This window comes from Typopeltis vanoorti, chromosome 9 (assembly GCF_054136105.1).
Source record: "Typopeltis vanoorti isolate ZY-2024b chromosome 9, IOZ_Tvanoo_1.0, whole genome shotgun sequence".
In the NCBI taxonomy this organism is placed as follows: domain Eukaryota; kingdom Metazoa; phylum Arthropoda; class Arachnida; order Uropygi; family Thelyphonidae; genus Typopeltis; species Typopeltis vanoorti.
This window is the reverse complement of record NC_143557.1, coordinates 125,618,138-125,643,084: the sequence shown is the minus strand read 5'-3', so window position 1 is coordinate 125,643,084 and position 24,947 is coordinate 125,618,138. Positions and strand designations below refer to the sequence as shown.

Genomic DNA, 24,947 nt, shown 5'->3' with positions numbered 1-24,947 from the left:
GTAGACTAAAATACACAAAGATTATTGAAGAATAAATGAAAGAGTTTGAGAACAGGAACCAAACCTTGGAGATTCAGTGCCTTGAAGAAAACCCTGATTGATCAGACAGAGAGGCATGTGGTGAGGTTGTCTGCAAGGAGAGAAAAATCAGAACTCGATAGTGGACACAGGAACTTAAAGAGACAGTGAAAGAAAAGAAGAACGCATATCAAAAGTTCCTAGCAAATAAGTCAGTTTGTGCTCTTAGAGAATATAGAAACAAATGTAAGAAAGCAAAACACTGTTGTGAAACTAGCTAAACAAAAGTCATGGGAGAACTTTGGCAAGGACATAGAAAATAAATATCAAGAAGGTGGCAAAATATTCTGGAGGTTGTTCAAGAAGCTTAAAAATGGAGGAAAGTGCTGTAAATGGAATTAGAGATGATAAAGGTGACATGAAAGGAGAAAAGGATATCCTTGAAGTATGGAGTAATTACTTTGAAAAATTGCTAACCGAAACAAGCAGTGATAGCACAGTGCTAAAAAACACTCAACCTGCATACAGGCAGGAATAATATCCATACTTTTTGAAGTAGAAAAAGCCATCAAAGGCTTAAAATGTGGAAAGGCAGCAGGAGTAGATGATATTCGACCAAAAATGCTGAAGTATGGTGGTATAAAAGTCTTACAGTGGCTGCACTGTATAGTTTAGAAAGCCTGGACAAAGGGACGAATTCCCGATGATTGGAGTAGAGCTCTAATAGCACCCATATATAAAAAAGGAAATAAAACTGAATGTGAGAATTACAGAGGTGTTTCCCTACTGAGTGTTCCAGGCAAGATCTATGCATACTTGAGAAACGTTTGAGAAGAATTGTGGAAGAAAAGCTTGGTGAAGAACAAGCTGGATTCAGGCCAAATAGATGCTGTCAGGATCAGATCTTCACTTTACGACAAATAGTTGAGAAAGCATGGGAATATAACAAAGATCTGTATTTAAGTTTTGTCAATCTGGAAAAGGCATATGACAAGGTGTCAAGAGAGAAGCTATTCAATATGCTACAGTTATATGCTGTAAATGGGGCATTATATCAAGCAATTCTTAGTCTTCATTTGAGTTGTAAATCAGCAGTTAGAATTGAAGTACAGGAAGATGGTTTAATGTTAAATCTGGTGTGAGGCAAGGATGTACATTATCCCCTCTATTATTCATTATCTATATGGATCACATTATGAAGGAAAGTGGTATTAAACATATCAAAATTGGAGATGTTAATGTCAGCTCTTTGCTTTATGCGGATGATGTTATACTTCTAAATAAATCCACTACAAGTTTGCAAGATACCCTGACTAAATTGAATAACTGTTGTAATAAGTATGGTATGAAGGTCAGCAATAAAAAGACAAAGACAATGAAAATAGGTAGAATCGTTGAAAATGTGAACTGTGTTGTGAATGGAGAACCTGTGGAACAAGTAAAACATTTCAGCTACTTAGGCACGATTTTTAGTGAAGACGGTAAATTAAATATGGAAATAGACAACAGAATCAACAAAGCTGGCATGGCAGGAAGTCAACTGAATAAATTTATGTGGAATAAGCGAGAAATTAGTCGGAACACTAAATTAGCTGTATACAAGACAGTGTACAAACCAGTTTTAACTTATGGATCTGAAAGCTGGGTAAGAAGTAAAATACTTGACCAAAGACTAGAGACTGCAGATATGAGAGTCCTGAGAAAGATTAGAGGAGTGAACAGATGGCATCAATGGCAATATCATATTAAAAACGAGGATATTAGGAAAGAACTTGACATTGTCAGCATCCAGGAATGCTTTTACAGAGCTAAGTGGTATGGTCATTTAAACAGAATGGGCGATGAAAGATTAGCAAAACAAGTGTTCTCTGCCAGGTTAGCAGGAAAACGATCCAGAGGAAGACCAAGAAATAGGTGGATTGATATGGTACAAAGTGCCTTAGACGATAGAAATAAGATCTGATAATATTGGAGTCTTGAGAAGTAACAGACTGATTTGGAGGAAAATTGTAGATAGGAAGTTATTAATGATGTAAATTTTTCATGTAGTACTATCATATCCTGTACACCCCTTGAGGGTACAAATCAGGAATATGATGATGAATAAATACTGTAAATTCAATAATAACTACAATAATCTACTAAAAATACACCAATCAGTCTAAGAAAATCACAAAATCACCAATATTATAGGAGCTTGAGATTCCAGAAAATATTAGGTAATTGATTATGAGTTAGTTACACGAAGTCAATACAACTAAACATATAATATATTTCTGTGTGGATTTTTACATATTTGAGTTTTTATCTTACCTGCTACAGGAATTGTAACTTTTTTCTATTCACTAAATAATTCACTACGGTTCATTATGCAATGCTTCCTTATATTTAACTCACAAACAATTAAAAAAAAACAGTACAGATGATACTTTTTCACTGTGTTAAGAACTATTGAGTTAGGGACATTCAAATCTTGCAGCACTTGTTCAATGTGTGAGGCTAATGACCTCGCATTAATTGCCTTAGTATCACATAATACAAAGCACACATCCTTTTGGGTGTGTATAATGCTAACCATTATGGTAACTTTCAACAACTAGTTCTGATCCATTGTATTTTAATAATGTGTGCCACCTTTTCACTACTGGCATATGGGAAATATATGACTTCTACAACCTTGGTATCACTTCTTGGTCTGGCTCTACTGATGAGACCTTAATAAATGTGGAAACCAGCCTGGATAATTGCCCTTCCCATAATGCTTAGCATTATGTACACCTGAAAGGATATGTGCTTTGCATTATGGGATCCAAAGCAATTTATGTCATCATTAGCCTCTTTATACAAACAGCTTAGTTTGTGAAAATACTTCACGTGCAAACATGGTTTACACTTGGATAAAGGATAAACCAATAATATAATTTCTCAGAATTATTAGTTTAATTTATAACCAGGTGAAAAAACTTTCAACAAATTTTATCAAGTTTATTCCTTATTGATCAATGGAGAGTCTGTGTTGTATTGTTGCTATGTCATTTAAATTTGAAGTCGAGTATGCTCCTAGGTAATTAACATGTTCGCTGCCAACTACGAGTATACTCATAGTTGGTAAATGAGCATCATAAGCCAACTATGAATATACTTGTATGACGCTTACCACCGGCAACAAGATTACCCGTACTGACCTTGAAGAAGTGAAAATGCTTGGCATGCGGAGCTAGCAGCGAAAGTGTGTATACTTGTAGATGGTATATGAGCCTCACAAGCCAACTACGAATGTACTCGTATGAGACATACTGCCGGCAACGAGATTACCCGTATTGACCTTGAAGAAGTGAAAATGCTTGGCGTACAGTAACAAACTATGTCCAAGTAGCGTGGCAGCGAACGTGTTAAAACGATGAACGTGTTCTACTATTTTCTATATGTATATCTTCTGGGTGTCTTCCAACTTTTGTTATCTTTGTTTTATTTGAATGTATAATATAATTTCTGCAGGTTTTTTGAAAATTTGCAAGCTGGTATTGGAGATTTCATAGGGGTACTATTCAATGTTATAAAAAATATGCTAATCTAATAATAAACTGAAACTATTCTCTTATAACTGTTTTTTTAATATCTCTTTGTAATATAATAGCAATATACAAAAGTTAAATACAAAATTTAGTGTTTAATTTGAAATTTTCTTCACACTTCTTTTCAATTCGGAAATGAAAGGAAATCATCCAGATGAGGTCCATGTCTTCCTAGAGGATCTTGTGGAACCATAAAGATGTCACCAACAAAGCAAAACATCAGTAACCTATTTAAGAGAGAAAATATTTCTTAATTTCTAACTACTTTTTTTTTAGTAACACACACACACACACACACACACACACACACACACACACACACACACACACACACACTCTCATTTCTGGAATACTCTTAAAATACTGATAATAAACACTAAAACCACAGACTCTTTCTCATTAAAAGGAAATTTCATTAATTCAAAACTAATAATTTTAAAAAATGAAATCTGAATTATTAGTGTACTAAACAAGCCAGGTTCAAGATAAGTAGGGGTTGCCAAGACCAGATTTTTATTTTACGACAGTTGATAAATCTGTGATATATAAAGGATCTGTACATTTTATAGATCTTCTGGAAAAGATGCAAATAAATAGAAAAGCTGTTAAAAATGTAAGTACTGCTCAAATTATAATTCCATTTCATAACATGATTTTATATGATAAATGTTTTCTATGCCCATCCTCCTCCCCCCCAATACAATACACACTTTTGCAATAATAGAGACTTTTTAGTGGTAGCAAGGTCAGTGAAGAATACTGAGTGGGATGAATGTGAAATAGTTGTTAATTTCCTAATACATAGACCTCCAGATAGCCTTTAAAGGATTGAGAAGAACCGAGCGGGGCTTCTGACCTCATGTCCAATCCTCACCTTCTCGTGGTGAGGATTGGATTTTCAATTTCAATATGAAAATTGAATTTCATATTGAAAAGAATAACATGTAAGAAAGTTTTAAAGCGAATAAAAGTTGAGCACCTCTCAGATGTGAACTGTAGACTAAAATACACAAAGATTATTGAAGAATAAATGAAAGAGTTTGAGAACAGGAACCAAACCTTGGAGATTCAGTGGCAAGCCTTGAAGAAAACCCTGATTGATTCAGCTAGAGATGCATATGATGAGGTTGTCTGCAAGGATAGAAAAATCAGAACTCTATGGTGGACACAGGAAGTTAAAGAGGCGGTGAAGGAAAAGAAGAAAGCATATCAAAAGTTCCTGGCAAATAAGTCAGCTTTTGCTCTTAGAGAATATAAAGACAAATTTAAGAAAGTGAAACACTGTGTAAAACCAGCTAAACAAAAGTCATGGGAGGACTTTGGCAAGAACATAGAAAATAAATATCAAGAAGGTGGCAAAATATTCTGGAGGTTGTTCAAGAAGCTTAGAAATGGAGAAAAGAGTGCTGTAAAAGGAGTTTGAGATGATAAAGGTGATATGAAAATGGGAGAAAAAGATATTCTTGAAGTATGGAGTAATTACTTTGAAAAACTGCTAAGTGAAACAAGCAGTGACAGCACAGTAGTAAACACTCAACCTGCATACAGTCAGGAATACATATCGATACTTGAAGTAGAAAAAGTCACCAAAGGCTTGAAATGTGGAAAGGCAGCAGGAGTAGATGATATTTGACCAGAAATGCTGAAGTATGGTGGTATAAAGGTCTTACAGTGGCTGCACTGCATAATTCAGAGAGCCTAGACAGAGGGACGATTTCACGATGATTGGAGTAGAGCTCTCATAGTACCCATATATAAAAAGGGAAATAAAACTGAATGTGAGAATTACAAAGGTATTTTCCTACTGAGTGTTCCTGGCAAGATCTATGAAGTATACTTGAGAAAAGGTTGAGAAGAATTGTGGAAGAAAAGGTGAGTGAAGAACAAGCTGGATTCAGGCCAAATAGAGACTGTCAGGATCAGATCTTCACTTGACGACAAATAGTGGAGAAAGCATGGGAATATAACAAAGATCTGTATTTAAGTTTTGTCGATTTGGAAAAGGCATTTCCAAATCGACAAAAATGCCAGGGATGTTATACTTCTAAATAAATCTGCCACAAGTTTGAAAGATTCCCTGACTAAATTGAATAACTGTTGTAATAGATATGGTATGAAGATCAGCCTTAAAAAGACAAAGACAATGAAAACAGGTAGAATTGTTGAAAATGTCAACTGTGTTGTGAATGGGGAACCTGTGGAACAAATAAAACATTTCAGCTATTTAGGCACGACTTTTAGTGAAGATGTTAAATTAGATATGGAAATAGACAATAGAATCAACAAAGCTGTTTATGTATTATGTATATTTATGCATTACATGGTTAAAAATGACTGTTCTTAAAAGTTTTTTTTATGTTCATAAGTTAAACATGTTGAGCCTGTGTAGCTCAGTGGATGTGGCGTTTGCACACCACGGTGCTAGGCCGCACGAAGGAAGACTCGGTTTCGAGTCTAGTCGGTGACTAGAGGAAATTTTTCTAAGCCTTTTTTCGACCAGTTTCCGAGTTAGTCGATCTCTGGCAGAGGCAAGCGGGTTTTTCCTCCTGAAAACTTGGGTTTTTCGTCATGTAAACTCAAGAAAATCGACCGTAGAACCCACATTATTTCAGACATTAAATATATTGCGTTAGGGTTAGGGACCACGAGATGGCGGCACAGTTGAGCCATCTCTCTTCACTGTGTACCGCTTAATTAGTGATAGCCTTGGGCCATCTATCTCTGATTAGGTACCAGTGGAGATTGAACTGCCCACTCAGTCTCCAAAAGTTAGGGCTAAATGGCCTCACCTACTCCTCATACGAGAATAAAAAAAGCGTTAGCCGATTTTTTTTTTTTTTTTTTGATTTAACATGTTTGCTGCAATCAAGTATGCATATACCACATAAGTGGTCTAGTCTAAAATATACATTTCCCTTATTCATTACAACGTTACCATAATACTGGGATAGTTGAAATTTACTTGTTATACATTGTGTTTGTTTCTAGAGAATGTTCAAAAGTTTCCTTAGTACAATTACTAAGGAACTTAGTAACCGTGTCATATTTATCACAAATATGAGTGATAAATATGACATACAGAAATCTATCATTTATCCAACCTTCAAAAACAATGATCCTTCAATTACCAACCCCTGTATGTCAACCAACTTCTGGTACAGTACCGTGTAATTGTACCTTCACTTAACTCATCTTTCAACTATCCCAGAATGGCATGCTGTTTTCTTACTGTGGTCAGATAAATGGTAGACCTACTATTACTGCAAGTTAAAAAGGTTCAAAAAAGGGGAGCAAAGGAATGCTTCTGATAATGAATCGGAAAGAATTGATATAATTTATAACTATGCAGCCAGTGCTAACTTCTGTTTGGAACATTTTTCTTTTAATGAAAATTGTAAATATTCAAAAAATAACTGACACACATGTAGCATTATAAAAATAATTTTATGGTATTAAATCATACAATGTATACAGGTATCCCTTGGTTAACGTGGATTTGATTATCGCAGCAAAATTAATTGCGGCAATCCCTTGATATGCGCAGCAAGTTTTGATTAACGTACCTTTAAATTTACCACGCAAAATCATGCTCATGCCACAAGGCTGCTAGCCTCGTGGTCATCCAAATTCTCTTAATGATCTGTGTGAGAATGTGAAAGTTTTATTTTTCCCACCAAATACAACATCATTGTTACAATCTATGGACATGGGAGTCATTACAACTTTCAAAGCCTATTTTCTTAAAAAGACATTCTCAAAGGCAGTTGAAACAACAACAGGTGAAAATGCGATTACTTCAAAATTATTTCAAATGACTTAGGTTGTTTTCAAAATCCTGTTAACATGGTCAAAGAAATCGTTGCAATTATTGAAGACCTTGGTTTTGATGGTGTTGATGCAGAAGATGTTAAAGAATTATTGGATTCAAATTCAAAAGATTTCAGTGACAACGATCTTCTTGAAATTGAACAACACACATATGAAGACAACGAACAAATGAAATGAGAAGATGAGGTTCCAAAGGAAATAACAGTCAAAGAATTGGATGGAATATTTCGCAATTTAGAATCGCTTGAGCAGCAAGTAATGAATATGGATCCAGATGTTAATCGAAGAATGTTTACTGAGGTCTGGAGAGTCATTTTGCTTGTTATCATAAATTTATGCTGATAAGAAAAAAACTAAAACTGTTCAAATGACTCTTTATAACTTCTTTTGATTAAAAAAAAATTGCAGTAACTAATGTAGGTACAAGCATTTATTAAACATTTACTTTGCATTCATTTTTTATCTTTCCTAAAAGAGTACCATATAAATCAAATTATTAATACAGTAATCGATCAGGAATGAATTGTACTTTTTACCGTTGATTATTAGATTTGATTAACGTGATTTTGACATACACGGTAACATCGAGGGATACCTGGAATTTTTATATATGTATAAAACTTGAATTAAATTTAATTTTTTAGCATTTTAACATCAGAATTAAATTGTAACTTAGTGTTACAATTAAATAAAACTTCTCAAAGGTAAGAATTTTGAACATCATATTCATTGTGAAAAATGTACCTGTTTTCAATGGTTTTTTTCCAGTCTTCATTTTCTTGTTGCAAATCTCGAAAATTATCATTAGAAACAATGACTCCCTCATTCCGACATGCTAAATCAATAATGAATCTGAAAGTAATATATTTATTTTGTAATAGCTGAGAAACACAACATACTGTATATATGAAGAATACTTTCTCTCTCTCTCTCACACACACCATTAAAGGAAAATATCAGAAAACTTAAATGTACATGACATTTACCAACACTAGTCATGTTATCAAAAATGTCTCTTAAGCAGAGGAAATTAATTATTACCACACTCTTTAATAAATGGACAATAATCTGTTCAAATGTCAAGGGTTTTGCAACTTTCTTAAAAGGTTTTCACAGCATATATCTGAGTATCAACTGTTGGAGCACTGCAAAAGCATGCCTGAACTTTACATGATGTACTTTGAAGTATAAGTCATGCATATGTCACCTCGTGGTTCAATTTTGTTAATGGTCATTAACACTTAAATAACAGTACTAATAAACAAACTACAGTGGTACCTTGGTTAACCAAAACTGTCGTTATCCAAGGCACGATTTCCCATAAGATTTAATTGAAAATCAATTAAATGTTCCGGCTCCTCTCCACAACCATAATACATATTAAAAATGCAGATAAAACTCATTTAAAATGAGTCTTGATGAATCCATTCCAATAATAGGATAGGGCATTTATTTATTATTATACGTACGAAAATTAGCTTTTCTTTCATGAAAATTCTAGTTTTTTTAAAGTGGTAACTATTTTGCTAGTACAACAGTTGGAAAATTTTACGTATAAAGTACGTGATTTCGCATGTTGGAATCAACATTGACAAAGTGAAGTGAGAAAAGAATAAGGTGATGTACTATTTGTACATCACCTAACTCCTTTCTCCCCTTCAAAATGAATTGACTCTTCTTGGTGCTGTGCCAGGCAGCTTAATGGTCAGACAGTATATATAAATTATATATCATTTATAAACAAGTTAAACAGCAGGGGCCCAAGAACACAACCTTGGGGTGCACCACTAGTTACCCTACTTTTTTTTTTTTTTAGAGACATTGTCCTCATCATACACAACTTTAAGGTACTGTTCAGAGAGAGAGAGAATTTCTGATCCATCTAACCAATATACTATCCATTTCCATCCTCTGCAGCTTGTACATCAGCTTATAATGTGGTAATCGATCAAAAGCTTTTGCAAATTCCAAGAAATCACTCTATACGATTCTCCGTTATGTAACACACTCTTTACCCTGTCATAAAATGCAAGTATATCGATAAAACAAGACCTACCCTTTACAAACCCTATCATAAAGAATACTATGTCCATCAATCTAATCTTGTATTCCTAACCAATCTCTCCAACACCTTGTATCTGCTGAAAACTTTACAACTGCAATTATAGTCTGGGTCTATAACTGGAAACTTCTGTCCTAGAACCATGTTTGTGGAGTGGTACTATTTTGCCTTCTTTCCAATCCTTAGGAACCTTACCCTCAAGGGCATAAGCTAACTTTTTGCGCATTCCTTAAAAATATGTGGTGATATATCATCTATTCCCATAGTCTTGTTAACATCTAACCCAATTAACACCTAACAGACCTCCAATTCTCCTAATACTTGTATAATATGTAATATATATATATATATATATATATATATATATATATATATGTATAATACAGGTATAATATGTACAGGCACAACAAAATAGTCAGGTGCTAATATGCACAAAAAAAAGACCAAAATCCAGATCATGTGAGGTATCCAGGTTACAGAAAAGTGGCCCCTCGCATTTCACCCCCTGTAGATAATGAGTAGGTTACAAAAATGTAAATGCAGTCAACTCTCGATAACTCGAATTTTTATTGAAGTCCCAGCCCCTTTAGTGGAGATTCAATGTTAAACTCTCTCGATTACTCGAACTGAACTTCCGATAACTCTAAACTTTTCCTAACAATCTTTTCAAAATTACATTCAAAAATTTGAAATTCAAAATTTCAAATTTACCGAGCAATCTCCAGGACCTGATAATTCCACAAAATTATCAAGAAATTATTATCGATGGCAATGTACAACAGTTTTTGATGTATGATTCTCAGGATAAACTGCTCCCAGGTGGCATGCTTATATTTTCCACTAGTAATCTTCAGTTATTGGCGTGTAGCCAGGAGTGGTTTTCTGATGGAACTTTTAGCACAGTACCCATGCATTTCCAGCAGCTTTATACAATTCATGTGGTTCAATTCAATGCAGTTATTCCAGTGGTCTACGCGCTTCTGCCAAACAAAACTCGTGCCACATATGTCAAGTTGCTTCAAGAAGTTAAAAATCTACAACCGGATCTCCAATTCCAGCAACTTATGACAGATTTCGAACAAAGTGCCATGCAAGCCTTCCAACAAGAATTTCCTGGTATTGTAAATACCGGTTGTTTTTTTCATCTTTCCCAAAGCGTTTGAAGAAAGGTACAGAATGAAGGTTTAAAAACCCGATACGAACAAGACCATGAATTTGCTCGTTGGATCCGAATGATTCCGGCATTGGCATTTATTCCCCCTGCTAATGTTATTCAAGCATTTGAAGATTTAGTTAAAGCTGATGACTTCTGATGATTTAGCTATGGTGATTGCCAACTACTTTGAAGATACAAAGTAGTTTATATTGGAAGAAGACAAAGGAGCCAGCAATTACCCATTTTTGCCATCGAATTGTGGAATGTTTACATACGAACACTGAACGATCAGCAACATACCAACAACGGCGTGGAGGGGTGGCACAGGGGATTTCAGGAAACTTGTGCTACTTCATTCACAAATATTTATCGATTCTTTAAAGAAACAACAAGGGCTGCACAATTTCAAAATTGCACAACTAACTGCTGGTATTTCAGGCAATCAAAGAAACAAAAAGTATGCTGCAATTTCTGCTAGAATCAAAAGAAGAGCCCAAGATTTTCAAAATCGCAATGTGATTGATTACCTTAGAGGCATTGCATACAACTTCGAGTTTTAAACAATAATAATGTGCATTTATTCTATTGAAACAAAATAAATTAGAATCATTAAAAAATTAGGTGTATTATTTACATTTTTGTAGCCTACTCATTATCAACAGGGGATGAAATGCGAGTGGCCACTTTTTCTGGATCCCGAGGTATCCAATCAGTGAGACAGCTGATTATTTGCAATAGGTTATTAATGAATTACTGCAAAGGAAACTAAGGATGTTTTCACAAGATCAGTATATTATGTCTGTTTTGAAAGAGGAAAACTAAGTTTCCACAAGGAAACCTGTGTCATGTCCATACGATTTTATTCTTATTGTTAGTGCAAGAATAATAGTTTGCAGACTAAAACCAGTTGACTCAGAGTTTCATAAATGCATGTGTGTTTGTATGTATTATTCTGGATATTTAGCATAGTACATCACTATTCTCATGATGCTAAGAACAAGTCTGATGAATACTGGTATAGTCATATATACATTCAACATGGAACACAGCAAGACATGAAAATGATAATAAATGCAGAAGCTTATAGAACATTGTGAAGTCACTGACATAAAGAGCATTATATATATAATATTATATAATACAATATATTACTAATATAACACTATTATGAATAAAATCACAAAACATTAATTTCATTTTAATTTCAATTCATTGTAATGTGGAATGAGGAGTTGGGTGAAAATATGTAGTAGGTTAAATAGGTTGGTGTGAGGATGAATGAAGAGGCTAAGCATGTAATACAGAGGAAGAAGATGTCATGGAGACACATAAGATGAGTGATAATAATCAGTTCAGTGAGGAGTACAAAAACAGGATAACTGAGTTGTTAAGGGTTAGCTAATGAAGCCAAAAACACCCTGGGGGGGGGGGGGTTCTTTCAATATGTAGCCAGTAGAAAAAAAGAATGATTATGGTGGGATGACATTGATTGGAGAAAATTGTACAAGGATAACTTTGCAGAATATGTAGTCGAAATATTAAAGCAGATTTGACTGTTTTTTTTTTGTTTTTTTTTGACACTGCTTGCTGTGACAGTAAGCAGTATCACACTCACATTACTTACACCTACCAAGAAAAACACAAGACATACAAATGGTAGTAACAAAAACCCAGCTACTGAAACAACAGCACATGTCCCACAATATAACAACTCTAGCTGTTGAACAGACCACTGTTATTAATTTTCAAAACAATGAAATTAGCTACTTCTCAGAAACTCTTGCAATTAGGACAGATAACAGTGCAATAAATTCTCCTACAGTATACATACTTTTGCCAATCTGGCTCCTAGAAACAACAACATACTGGTCCCTTATTTTTCATCTAATCAAAACCAAACTTGATATTGCATATATATGGGTGCAGTGTGTATGCACAGCAAAACTATGCTTCCTATGAAATGATCACTACTGAAACAGCCATTATACTATAATGGAGTCTTTCGTTCTCAGGTTTGTAAGTTTTATCCATTTGATATTAATGCATTCTTTCTCAATTTTCTTCTTAGTTTCAGCAATTCTATTTTACTTACCATATTTCTAAGGTTCCATGTCAATAAAAAAATCTTTTCACTTACTAAAAGAATTTTGTATTTACAATGAAATTTTGAAGTTTCATGCCTGAAAAAATAAAGCTTTCTGCAGTTTGAAATAAAAGAATTACACTCCCATTCTAACAATGTGCTTCTGAGTTACAGCAATGATTATTACAAAATTTCCACATTTCAGCAAAAGGTATCACGTAATGTATACTTCTTTAACATTATTTTTTCATCTGATGCTAATGAGGGCTAGACAATATACAAGTCAGTCCAAGAATTTAAATTTTGCTAATGTTATGTCTATATAAGTGATGTGCAGTGATATACAGGTTTATACAAGTGAAGTTTCTTGATTATAAAAGGACATTAGACATCTTCCATTTTTCCAGAATGATACAATCTCTTGTTTCAAGAGTTTAGGGTTGCTCATATAAGGAGCATATAATAAAAGGCATGAAAACAGCAAGGGAATTCATTACAAAAAAAATAACAGCACACTGTTATATCATGGTGTTACATCCTGATTAAGTACACAGAATGAGATGCTGTATCTTTGGTGAATATTTTTAAAGAAAGATATGATGGCTATTTCAACAGCTAGCCTGGTTTGCCAAGTGGCTAGCATATCTGTTCTTCAACCAACAGGCTGCATGTTCAAATCAAACAGTGAACCTGAATGTTTATAGTCTTTTTTAGGTGAGAAATGAATTCATCACTGGGTGTGAGACAACAGCCAAACTTACAGGAAGCCTGAAATGGCTTGAAAAAAAAGTTCCATGTTTGGTCTCTAGAGCAGGGTTTCCAAGGCCAGCAAAAATAAATTTAAAAGTATGAAAAATTGCATAAAATAGGGGGGAAAAAAATCCTTGGCCTACTCATTGCCATAGGTTTACAAAAGCTTTTCATGCATAAAAAAAAGGTGGAGTGACCTAGAAGAGCCTCCCTTGAGCCCTTGACTCTCTAGAGAAGTCTGCATAATATATTAGTAATAATAAATAAATAATGCATAATAAATAATTTTACCTGTCATCATAACTACTTATACATTTAACCCCAACTTTCCTAGAAGGGGTAAAAACTACACGCTGCTTCTGATTTAATTCCTCAAGCAAATGTTGATTTGTAATGTCATGTGACTGGCATCGCCGATATTGTGGCACAAAAGCTGTGACATCTTTGTGCCCTCTTTCCAAAAAATACTCAATACAAAGAGCAATACCACGACATGAAAATACCTTTAAGGGTTGACCATGCCTAGAAAAAAATAATAATAAAACTATAAATCAATATACTTTAACTTCAAAATAAACTAAAAAATGCAAACAAAATTTTCACTAATCTTACAAAGTCGATAAAAATCTTGCATAAATGTGTGTAATGTTGATATATACAGATATATATATATATATATATATATAGATGCAAACAAATCAAAGTCAGTTAATTAAGGAAAGATAAACATATAAATGAAAATTTACTTAATTTAAAGAAATGAATCACAAGTGAATGTGTTTTATATCCTCTGTAGCAGAATTACATTTGATGTAAAGGTCAAGCTCAAGTGACTATTCAGAAAATCAAATGATCCCCTTTAGATGACTACCTGAATAATTTTATATATGTAAATTATTAAAATGTAATGAATAAAGCAAATCTGTGTGATTTTTTTAAACACAAAGGAAAGAAAATTTGAAGTACAGCATTATAAAAAGAAATAATTAATTTTTTGTAAGAACTGATTATAAATAAACGTTTTTTAAATTATTAAAAATTTTAATCAAATATTTCATATTTTAATTTCAATTTTTGGATTGTGAATGAAACAGATGACTAAGCTGTCCCGTTAAACTGTGAAAAGTTTTAAATACATAGAATTAAAAGGTTATGTTCCTTGATTTTTTTTAATATATTCATAAATCTTTAATCTGGTGATCCACCTTTGGTTAAGGTATATTTATTGGTTTATCAACTTACTTAAACCCACAGATATACCTAAACCTTTTGTTTCAAATTAAAAGTGTGTTACTTAAAAGACAAAAAAACATTTTTTATTCATTATTGCTTCCATTTTGGTATTTCACTCATATCTCATGAATGAGTATCTGTAAATCTTCATTAAGTGCCAGGTATTGAGAGAGAAGTACTTCTTGAAAGTAATAAGAACATATTCAATTTCATCATGTCAATGAAAATTCCTTAGTAAACTCTCATACTAACTCAACTGTGTTCAAAACAGTCTGTTCCCTCAAACTGAATAGGAAAAATATTCTTAGCATCTCATCCCTGTGGCATGCAACAAATATTTACTTATGAGAAAGGAAAAAATTCGTTAGGAAACGGAATGCAGATTAATATGAAAATTTTCCAATATTCACTTATGTGTTTGATATTAAAATATACTAAATACTATATTAATCAATGGAAGTCAGTGTTTACTTATATTATTAAGAGCATAGTTTGGGGGAAGGTGGGGAAGAGTAAGCTATCATAAGGAAAGTCAAAAATAACATTTGTTAAAGTAACTTTATTTATCTGAATACCAGGTTAGACAAATTTATCTAACTAGTAATACTTTTAACATCATGTTAAAAGAATTACAAGACTCTAATAATGTATTGCTCTTTAAAACATTTAATATTATAAAGTTAGATCTTTAAACTTTCTTCAAAAAAATCAACTAAATTTTCAGGAAAAAGAAAAACAAATTTTAAGTTAACTTTCAATGAGTTTTAATTCCATTAATCTTCAGAGAAATTACCCCCCCCCCTTAAAAACAGCAAAATATTATATATATGAAGTTCTGATTAAGACATCTCTGGTGACCAGTAATAAAATAACATTTTGATCAATGAGATTTCTGTTGCTTTTAACTGGGTAATTCACTGTATGTCAGATTTTACAATATTAGAACAAGTTAAAAACATTTAAAAGTGCTGATAATCAAAGAGAAACATGCAAATATACTATTAAGCACCTACACATGCTTATTTCTTTGAAGAAATCAACAGTAGTTTTCCATTCTATCTCCATTATGGTATCTTGTGAAACTGTTAATTTACAGGTCTATCATTTAACAAGGGCTTTCAGGAAAGAAGTCCAGGTGAGAATGAAAGAAGTGAATTTTCAGTGAGATTCTGGCTAATCTTGTGGTAATATAAGTCCATCAATTTATACAGAAAAGTTGAACAATAATCTCTGAACAATGTCTGAGCAAACAGTTCTATTTCAAAACTATTCTATTTGAGACTTCAAATTCTTCATCTTTTAATACCTTCTTAATCTGAATCCAATAAATACATGTTCCTTCAGTTTGGCTTTTGAAATTTTTGGAAATCTTATAGCTAGGTCCTACAGATTGCTTGGGATCAATAAAGAGATGTTTTATGTTCTCTCTTTTTGTGTAAAATAGGAAAGGGGAAAAATTAAGTTATAAATATGAAATACAAAAGACAGCCTATATATGAGGTGGCAAAGTACTCAATATATAGCTTCCCCATAACATCCTAATCAGCTGTCTTGGACTGTAAGGTTATTTTACCACAGATGTTCCAGTCTTCCTTTCAAAAAACTAAAATTCATTTCTGGTAGTATAGTATGCATAAGTTAGACAGAATGCAAAAATTGAGCAATTATGAAGTTTATGCTATCTTAAACCTAGAAATTTATTCAAAACGTACCCACAAAAGATTGTACACTTATTGTGCATTAGAACTGTGATTAAACTAAGAATTACATGTTATAAAGAAATGGCGAGGACAAGGAAAGAAGAATGAAAACAGCATTCAATCAAACATCAAGACAAACTTCTTGATTGGAAGGAAATTTCAAGTCAAGTTATGTGGGCAAATTTCAAAATAAGGAAAAGGAAAAAAATTCATTTGTGCCTATGGTACCACAGAAGGTTCTCCTAAGGAAGAAGTGGAGCAATTTTTTAAGTAATTACAGAAAGCAGCTGACAAAGAAAGTGATCCTTGTTGGAGAACAAAACAGAGTAAGAACTGAATCCCACCAGGCATACAGAAACATGTTGTAAAAATTTGGAAGAAAAGGAAAGGCAAATAATAAGATCAGCTAGATTTCTGCTCAGGATATAGACTAGTCATTACTAACACCAAGTTCCAACATAAAGATGTACACAAGTTCAAGTGGAGAGAAGACAAGAAATAAGAAAAGACTCACTGATTATGATAACAGTTGTTGATAACATCTTCAATACTATTTCAGGATATAAGAATGCACAGAGGATTTGAAATTGGAAGTAACAATCACTTAGTTAAGTACGATAAAAATGAATATCACATTCAAAAGAATAGTGTGTAAGAAATTTTTAAAAACAATTAAAATTCAGCAGTTTTACGGGTAAACTGCAGACTCAAATATTTAAACACTACTGAAGATAAAATAAAACAGTTCGGAAAACAAAAACCAAATCTTGGAGTCTCAATGGAAACTCTAGAGAAAACACTGATTTTCTTCAATGGCATGTAGTGAAGTTGTCTGCATGAATAGAAAACAAACTAAGAACACCATGCTGGACACAATAAGTTAAAGAAGCAGTCCTGGAAAAGAAGAAAGCATACCAAAAGTTCCTTGCATATAAGCCAACAGATGTGCTAAAACAATATAGAGAAAAATGTAAGAGCTAAGCTACATGTAAAAGTAGCTAAACAAAATCATGGGAAGAAATAAATATCAGGAAAGTGTCAAAATGTGGTGGAGGCTATTGAAAGGGCTTGATAATGGATTAAAAAAGAATGTAAAAGTCAAAGATGATAAAGATGGCATGAAAACTGAAGAATATCCTAGATGTCTGGCATAATTACTTTGAAAAACTGTTAAACGAAACAAGCAGTGACAGAACAGCAGTAGAAAATTTTCAAGAAGAATGTAAAGAGGAGTATATATATATCAATACTTGAGATACAAAAACACATCAAAAACTTGCTTGAAATATGGAAAGGCAGCTGAAATAGATGATATTTGATAGAAATGCCAATATATGAAGATTGCAGTGATTACTCTGTATAACTCAGAAGGTCTAGTCAGGAGATTGAATTCCAGATGATTGGAGTAGAGCTCTCCTAGTTCCCATCACATTCAGCTCTGTTCCCTTAATCAGGAAATAAAGCTGAATGTGAGAATTATAGAAGAATTTCTCTACTAAGTGTTCCAGATAAGTTTCATGCAAGCATTCTTTAAAGGAGGTTGAGAAAAATTGTGAAAGAGAAACTTGGAGAAATGTGAAGAACAAGCTGAGTTCAAGCCAAATAGAAGTTGTTAAGATCAAATTTTCACTTTACAACAAACAGTTGAGAAATCACAAGAACACAACAAGGATCTATACTTAAATTTTGTAATCTAGAAAAACATGTGACAAGGTGCCCAGAGAAAAGCTTTTGAAAACACTGAAATTATATGGGGTAAATAGAACATTATACAGAGCAATACATAGTCTATAGAGCCTCTGCAGTATAGACTAAGCCCTTTGGTTGGAAAGACTGGGTTAGATTCCCATCCAAGATATGAGGATCTTGTATCTAGTCTCTTTCAACTAAAGGTGAGTTAGCCAGTCTTACACAAAGGTGGGGGAGTTCTCCTGGAAACTCAGATGTTTCATCCCTCAAAATAGGCAAACTGGCCCCGTAAACACACGCTTCTGAAGACAAAAATACCTCTCCCCTAACGGTCTGCAACAAGTCAGTTGGGATCACGCACATAAGGTCACATCATGTAAAAAGGCTGACCCCAAATAGATGGGATAAGGCACAAGAGGAAGAATATAAAAATATGGGATAAGACAAGTATAACATCATCGCCACTTTTAATCATCATGTATATGGATCACATTATGAAAGAAATGGCATTGACATTAGAATGGCATTGACATTAGGCCTGACATTAGAATGGGAGATATCAAACTTAGCTCTTTGCTTTATGCATTTGATGTTCTACTCCTAAACACAGTAAGTACCCAGGATTGTCTAACAAAATTGAATAAAGCTATAACAAATTTGACATGAAAACCAACAATAAAAAGACTAAAACTATGAAAATAGGCAGGAACAGAAAACTTTAGCTGTATTTTCAATGGAAAATCTATAGAACAAGTAAAATATTTCAGCCATTTAGGTTTTTAGTGAAGTTGGCAAATTAAACCTGGAAATAGACAATAGAGTAAACAAAGCTGGTATAGTAGGAAGTCAAGTGAATAAATTTCATCATCAAATTCCTGACATGTACCCTCAAATATGCGTAAAGGATATGATAGTACTACATGAAAAATTTACATCATTACTAACTTCCTATCTACAATTTTGCTCTAAATCAATCTGTTACTTGTCAAGACTCCAACATTGTCAGATTCAGATCTTATATTTCTATATTCCAAGGCACTTTTTATCATATCAATCCACCTATATCTTGGTCTTCCTCTGGATCTTTTTCCTGCCAAGAACACTTGTTTTGTTAATCTTTCCTCTCCCATTCTGTTTAAGTGCCACATCACACTAGCAGTAAACAGGACCATGTTCAAAACAGTTTTAAATTATGGATCTGAAACTTGAGCTAGAAGATTAACCTCCCAACCGGCCGGTGTGGATGAAATATTCAATCCTCCCTAGCTTTTTTCATGGATCAAAACTTCGTCGGCATTCTACCTTTTATCATGCCATTACCTTCCTCCGCCGTTAATCTCGTTACAGCTATTCTATAGCATTAGTGGATTAACTGTTGCTGAGTGACCTTTGTGTCCCCTCCCCCTGTCTTTACGTCTATTGTGTTGCTTAGAATTTCATTTACTGTCCTAATTATTTGACCTTTCTTGCCTCTAAAATGATTTATTGTGTCTCTTCCCAAAAATTGAAACCAATTTCACATATGCGAAAAAAAAATCAATCCTGAAATGCCCACTGATCAGCTTTTGCAATGAATCTATTTAGTGATAGTGAATTTGGTGTATTTTATTCTACAAATCAGTGCGCCGGAAGAGTTGCACTGATTGTTCTTTCACTTTACGTATAATAATTGAATAATTTTTTTTCGAATTTTAAAATTTTCAAATATTTGCTTTGAAAATATTATGTCAAATATTTATATTTTTAAATAATATTTATTGAAATAAATATGTCCTTTTTCTTTCGTTTCTAGCGAAATAGAAACGAAATAAATAGAAACATTATATGGATCATCACATTTCAGATTTAGAAACGATTTTTTGTTTCATAAAGACAAATTCATATTCATAAAGACAAAATAAAAAAAAATGTTAAACTGCTAAATTGCCTTACTCGGTTTCCGATTGTGTCTTTTTGGTATCAAAAATTTATATCCAATGATATTTTAGCAGTGATTCTTCCCCTTCGTCATTTATTTATTTATTTGTATTATGCATATTACGATAATATCTAGTGCATAACCTCGTAGATATGTTGAAAATATAATGTGAAAAATATCATATACGGAATGATTCAACATTTTTGCTCATTTTGAAGATTTTCTAATGCTTCTCCCCCCTCCTTATTCTCTCCTGGCACTGAATTGCATAACTACTCTAAATTTCTATACAGGTTTGAAAGCTTTTCTAGACAGCATTCAAAATCAATTACTTCATTTTACCATTTTGGCAAAAGCTATACGGCAATCAGATTGTATCGTGAAGCTTCTAAATCTGTTCTATTTATTTGCAATCTAAAACCAGCTGTTCTACTGCCCGCTGAAATTATGTGAAATTTTAGAAATAATATGCTATATTTTCACCATGCAAAATTGTTTATATGCATACCACACAAAAGAAAGTTCAGTAGTATTATTTGTGTTTGTTTTTCTTTTAAAAAAATCTAAATATTACTTCTTCTGCTGCTGGAAGCTATTTCTGAAATAATCTGTCTTATAAATACTTGGTAATTCTACAAATCAGTGCACCGGAAGAGTTGCACTGATTGATCTTTCACTTTACGTATAATAATTGAATAATTTTTTTTCGAATACAGAATTTTCAAATGTTTGCTTTGAAAATATTATGTCAAATATTTATATTTTTAAACAATATTTATTGAAATAAATATGTCCTTTTTCTTTCGTTTCTAGCGAAATAGCATTATATGGATCATCACATTTCAGTTTTAGAAACGATTTTTTGTTATTCATAAAGACAAAATAAAAAAAAATGTTAAAATGCTACATTGCATTACTCGGTTTCCGATTGTGTGTCTTTTTGGTATCAAAAATTTATATCCAATGATATTTTAGCAGTGATTCTTCGCCTTCGTCATTTATTTATTTGTATTATGCATATTACGATAATATCTAGTGCACATCCTCGTAGATATGTTGAAAATATAATGGGAAAAATATCATATACGGAATGATTCAAAATTCTTTTTCATTTTGAAGATTTTCTAATGCTTTCCCCCCCCCCCCTCCTTATCCTCTCCTAGAACTCACAGGTTTGAAAGCTTTTCTAGACAGCATTCAAAATCAATTACTTCATTTTACCATTTTGACAAAAGATATACGGCAATCAGATTGTATTGTGAAACTTCTAATTCTGTTCTATTTATTTGCAATCTAAAACCAGCTGTTCTACTGCCCGCTGAAATTATGTGAAATTTTAGAAATAATATGCTATATTTTCACCATGCAAAATTGTTTATATGCATACCACACAAAAGAAAGTTCAGTAGTATTATTTTTGTTTGTTTTTCATTAAAAAAATCTAAATATTACTTCTGCTGCTGGAAGCTATTTCTGAAATAATCTACGTCTTCTAAAGACGTAGATTATTTCAGAAAAGCTAAGAGGATATTACTTGGTAATATCCTCTTAGCTGGAGGAAAAGTTGAAGGCTTATTACTCTCAGTGCTATTGAGAAGAAAGGGGAGAACACTAAAGTGCCCCAGGCTGTAGTGCAGAATATGTCAAGAATGTCATGTTTCTTTTTCGATTGTTGATTACCTATATTCTAACAGAAATACTGATATTTCGTTTACATGCTTATACATTATTTATGCCAAAATAATTGCTTAATTTATAATGATCAGTTTCACTCTTATTATCAAAAATTAGAAATTAAATCATACAATTATCTTGAAAAAGAGGATTTGAATTATTTTCAAAGAAAAGGTGCATATTCGTTTCATAATCTTCTTTTTTTTGGGGGGGGGGGATATAGACCTAAGCAATCTGTGGATATTTCAGATAATTTATTTCATAAATCGTTCGCAAGACAGCTGTTACAAACGTAAATCACTTGGGGAACATACCCATTCATTTTAGTGTAAAATAGTAGCAAAGGTTCAGTTACTTTAGATATCTAATCTAGAAGAAAATGTTATGTCTGCTGAGATTAGAATCATACGTGAATAATTTTTCTGACATGATTTCTCTATTCTTTATAATGTAACCAATTTCCAGATTTTTTTCCCTCCTGCAGACTTCATGTTATATGCAGTGATTTCTTCTTTGAACTATAAGAAAAAAAATCAGATAACAGGAGAAAAATATGTAGTATTTTCTTTTCCACTGGCTGAATTTACAATGTTCTTTCTTTGTGTTTTGAAGAGAAACTGCCAATGACTTTTTTCTTACTATTTTTGCCATTATAACATCTCATATAATTATAAGAGTGACATTTTACCGTTTTTCTCCCACACGAGAAACAGAAATAAGGTGGTAATAATATTGTTGATTCTGCCAAACTTCATTGTAGCAGAAATTTTTATTACAAAACTTTGTAACATATATATATATACAGGGTGTTCGGGATAAATTTGACAGTTTCGTAAGGAAAAAGAAAATCTTCTTTGTATCTATTAAATTTAATGAATTGACAAAAAAACATTACAGGCAGAGTTAATTACAATACTATCAACAAGATTTACTCAAAATAACCACCATTAGCATCAATCACAGCTTCAATTCTGCTTCGGAACCTCGAACAAGCTGATGCTACAGTCTCCCTGGGAAGGGCTGCAAAAACTGTTTTAATTTTATCCATTAACTGGGCTTTTGTATTACTGGAAGTGCGATTGGTGTCTTTTTCAACTGCACCCCATACAAAATAATCCATGGGGTTAAGGTCTGGGGAGTTTGGAGGCCAAACATTTGGACTGGTGAAGTCGTAGAAATTTTCAGACAACCATTTTTGACTTTTCCCAGAGGTGTGGCAAGGGGCCGAATCCTGCTGCCATACATACGGCCTACCATTGGCTACCCTTGTTATCCAGGGCTTGACTACAGTTAGCAACTCCACGAACAAAGCCCGAATTCCAATGCCAGGGTTCTTCAACACCTGTTCCTGCAGATTTGCGAGGAATTCTGCTGTACGAACGCAATCAGATCGTCTGCTAGGGATCTTTCTTCTTGCTACATCCTCGTAGTCACCATTGCAAGTCTCTAGTTCATGCCTGATTGTTTTTACTGTATTCAGGGAGCATTGGGCAGCAGTCGTAATATCCTTATTTTGATGGCGGGCACGAATCATCATGATACAAGTTATTCTCTTTCATGATTCAAGTGGGTTCCAGCTATCCATCCTTTCTGACATCTTGTATATGAATGAAGAAGGGTCCAAACTTTTAAATGAAGAGAAGTGTGTGTTAATACATGTAACTTACGGAAAAATATAATTAATTATAAATATGTCAAATTTATCCCGAACACCCTGTATATATATATATATATATATATATATCTCCGAAACAAGAAATTTGGAACCCATATCACATCAATGTTGAGTGTTGGAAGGTGAAAATGTTCCCGTTATTATTTATATATTTCATTTATTAACTAGGGGGGCTATGCCCAACCCCCCGTGTTCCGGTATGGTAGACCAGTTCTCCTTCAATTGTGATAACTCGAAAGGGGGTTCAGCCCCTGAATTCTGATGACTCGAATTTTGAAGACTCGACACTCAGGGTAGCCCCTGAGTTTCAAAACGTTTCGATAAACATGACATAAAAAAGCTTATCATTTTATATATATATAGGGTAGATTTTATTTCATTATTTTTTATTGTTTAGATGAAATACTTTACCTGGAATACTCTTTCTAGTTTCTCTGTGTCATAAAAAGAACTTAAAAATTAGCCTTCAAGATGAAAAAGAAACAGTGCATTCGGGTATCCCTCTATCAATATTTGTAGTCCTGAAAAGGACTGTTTTGATGGCCTTGAAAGCAAACATTTTTTATTTCATACTGTTCAGAATTTAAAATTCTTGAACAGCGTGGAACACCTTGAAGCAAGGGTAAACACACAAAGCAGTTTTACACTCAGGGCACCAGATTTTTGTTTCCTTTCTGATATTTTTTTTATTACATACATAATATTTGCGTGGAGGTTTTTTTTTTATTAGCCGTTGGTGGTAGATTTTCGGGATAATGGTTGGAGTTAGCAGCGTTCAACCTCAGATGTCTGACAGGATTTCCTGTTTTTCTGCTTGCTGAAGAAGGTGCATGTGCATGCAGCAATGCTTTCGCAATTTCTATTCTGTATTCTAGATATGTTATGGTAGACAAACATTTTTTCTTGTACAGGAGGAAACTGTTCCAAGTAACAAAATCCAAACACTTCAAAATTCAAATAACATGTCCAAACACTTTTTTGTAATATTTTTTATGCTGTTTCCTCATTACAGAGTAGAATGATAGCTGCTGATCGCACCTGTCGACTCAACCCATAGTGTCGTTGTATGCACACACAGCAATGGGTTTTTCTTTCTTCAAACCATGCTTCTCCACGGATTCCGCTGATGGATTGTGCAGGGAAGATAGCAGAAAAACATCTTTTTTGTCTTTCCAACGTAGTGCAAAGACTTTCCCTCGCTGATAAGTTCGGATTTCCCCCTTCGATAGCTTTCCTGAAGCCAGATCTGGAGGCATATCTCGCCTTTTTGCATTTACAGTACCATAACTATCTGTAAGATGCTGTAAAAGCAAATCAGCGAGTTCAGGACACATATATAGTAATTATCCATTATAATGCAGTAACCTTTCCCCAGTAAAGGGTCTAGTAACTGCATTACTGCACGCATCGACAAGGGGAGATCCGAACATTTATCGTGCTCGATTACAGTTTGCTTTCCCGTATAAGGTTTGAAATCCCAAAGATATCCACTTTCCGATTCGCAAAGCATAAAAAATTTTACTCCATACTTCGCTTTCTTTTTGGGAATATACTGCTTACATTTCAGTCCACCTTTGAATGGCATA

The 24,947-nt window shown here is 33.4% G+C and overlaps 1 protein-coding gene across 5 annotated transcripts in view; it reads right to left on the bottom strand.

The window, feature by feature from the left end:
- Positions 1-3,611: 3,611 nt before the first annotated feature.
- The window catches only part of LOC150103507 (uncharacterized), a 107,548-nt gene continuing 86,212 nt past the window's right edge, over positions 3,612-24,947 (bottom strand). For all 5 annotated transcript variants that reach the window (XM_090397611.1, XM_090397615.1, XM_090397613.1 and 2 more), the window contains 3 exons: positions 13,764-13,994; positions 8,166-8,273; positions 3,612-3,820 (listed from right to left, as the gene is read on the bottom strand). In XM_090397611.1, the coding sequence (XP_090253737.1) occupies positions 3,718-3,820; positions 8,166-8,273; positions 13,764-13,994 (442 nt within the window). In that variant the 3' untranslated portion in view covers positions 3,612-3,717. The remainder of the gene's footprint in view (positions 3,821-8,165; positions 8,274-13,763; positions 13,995-24,947) is intronic.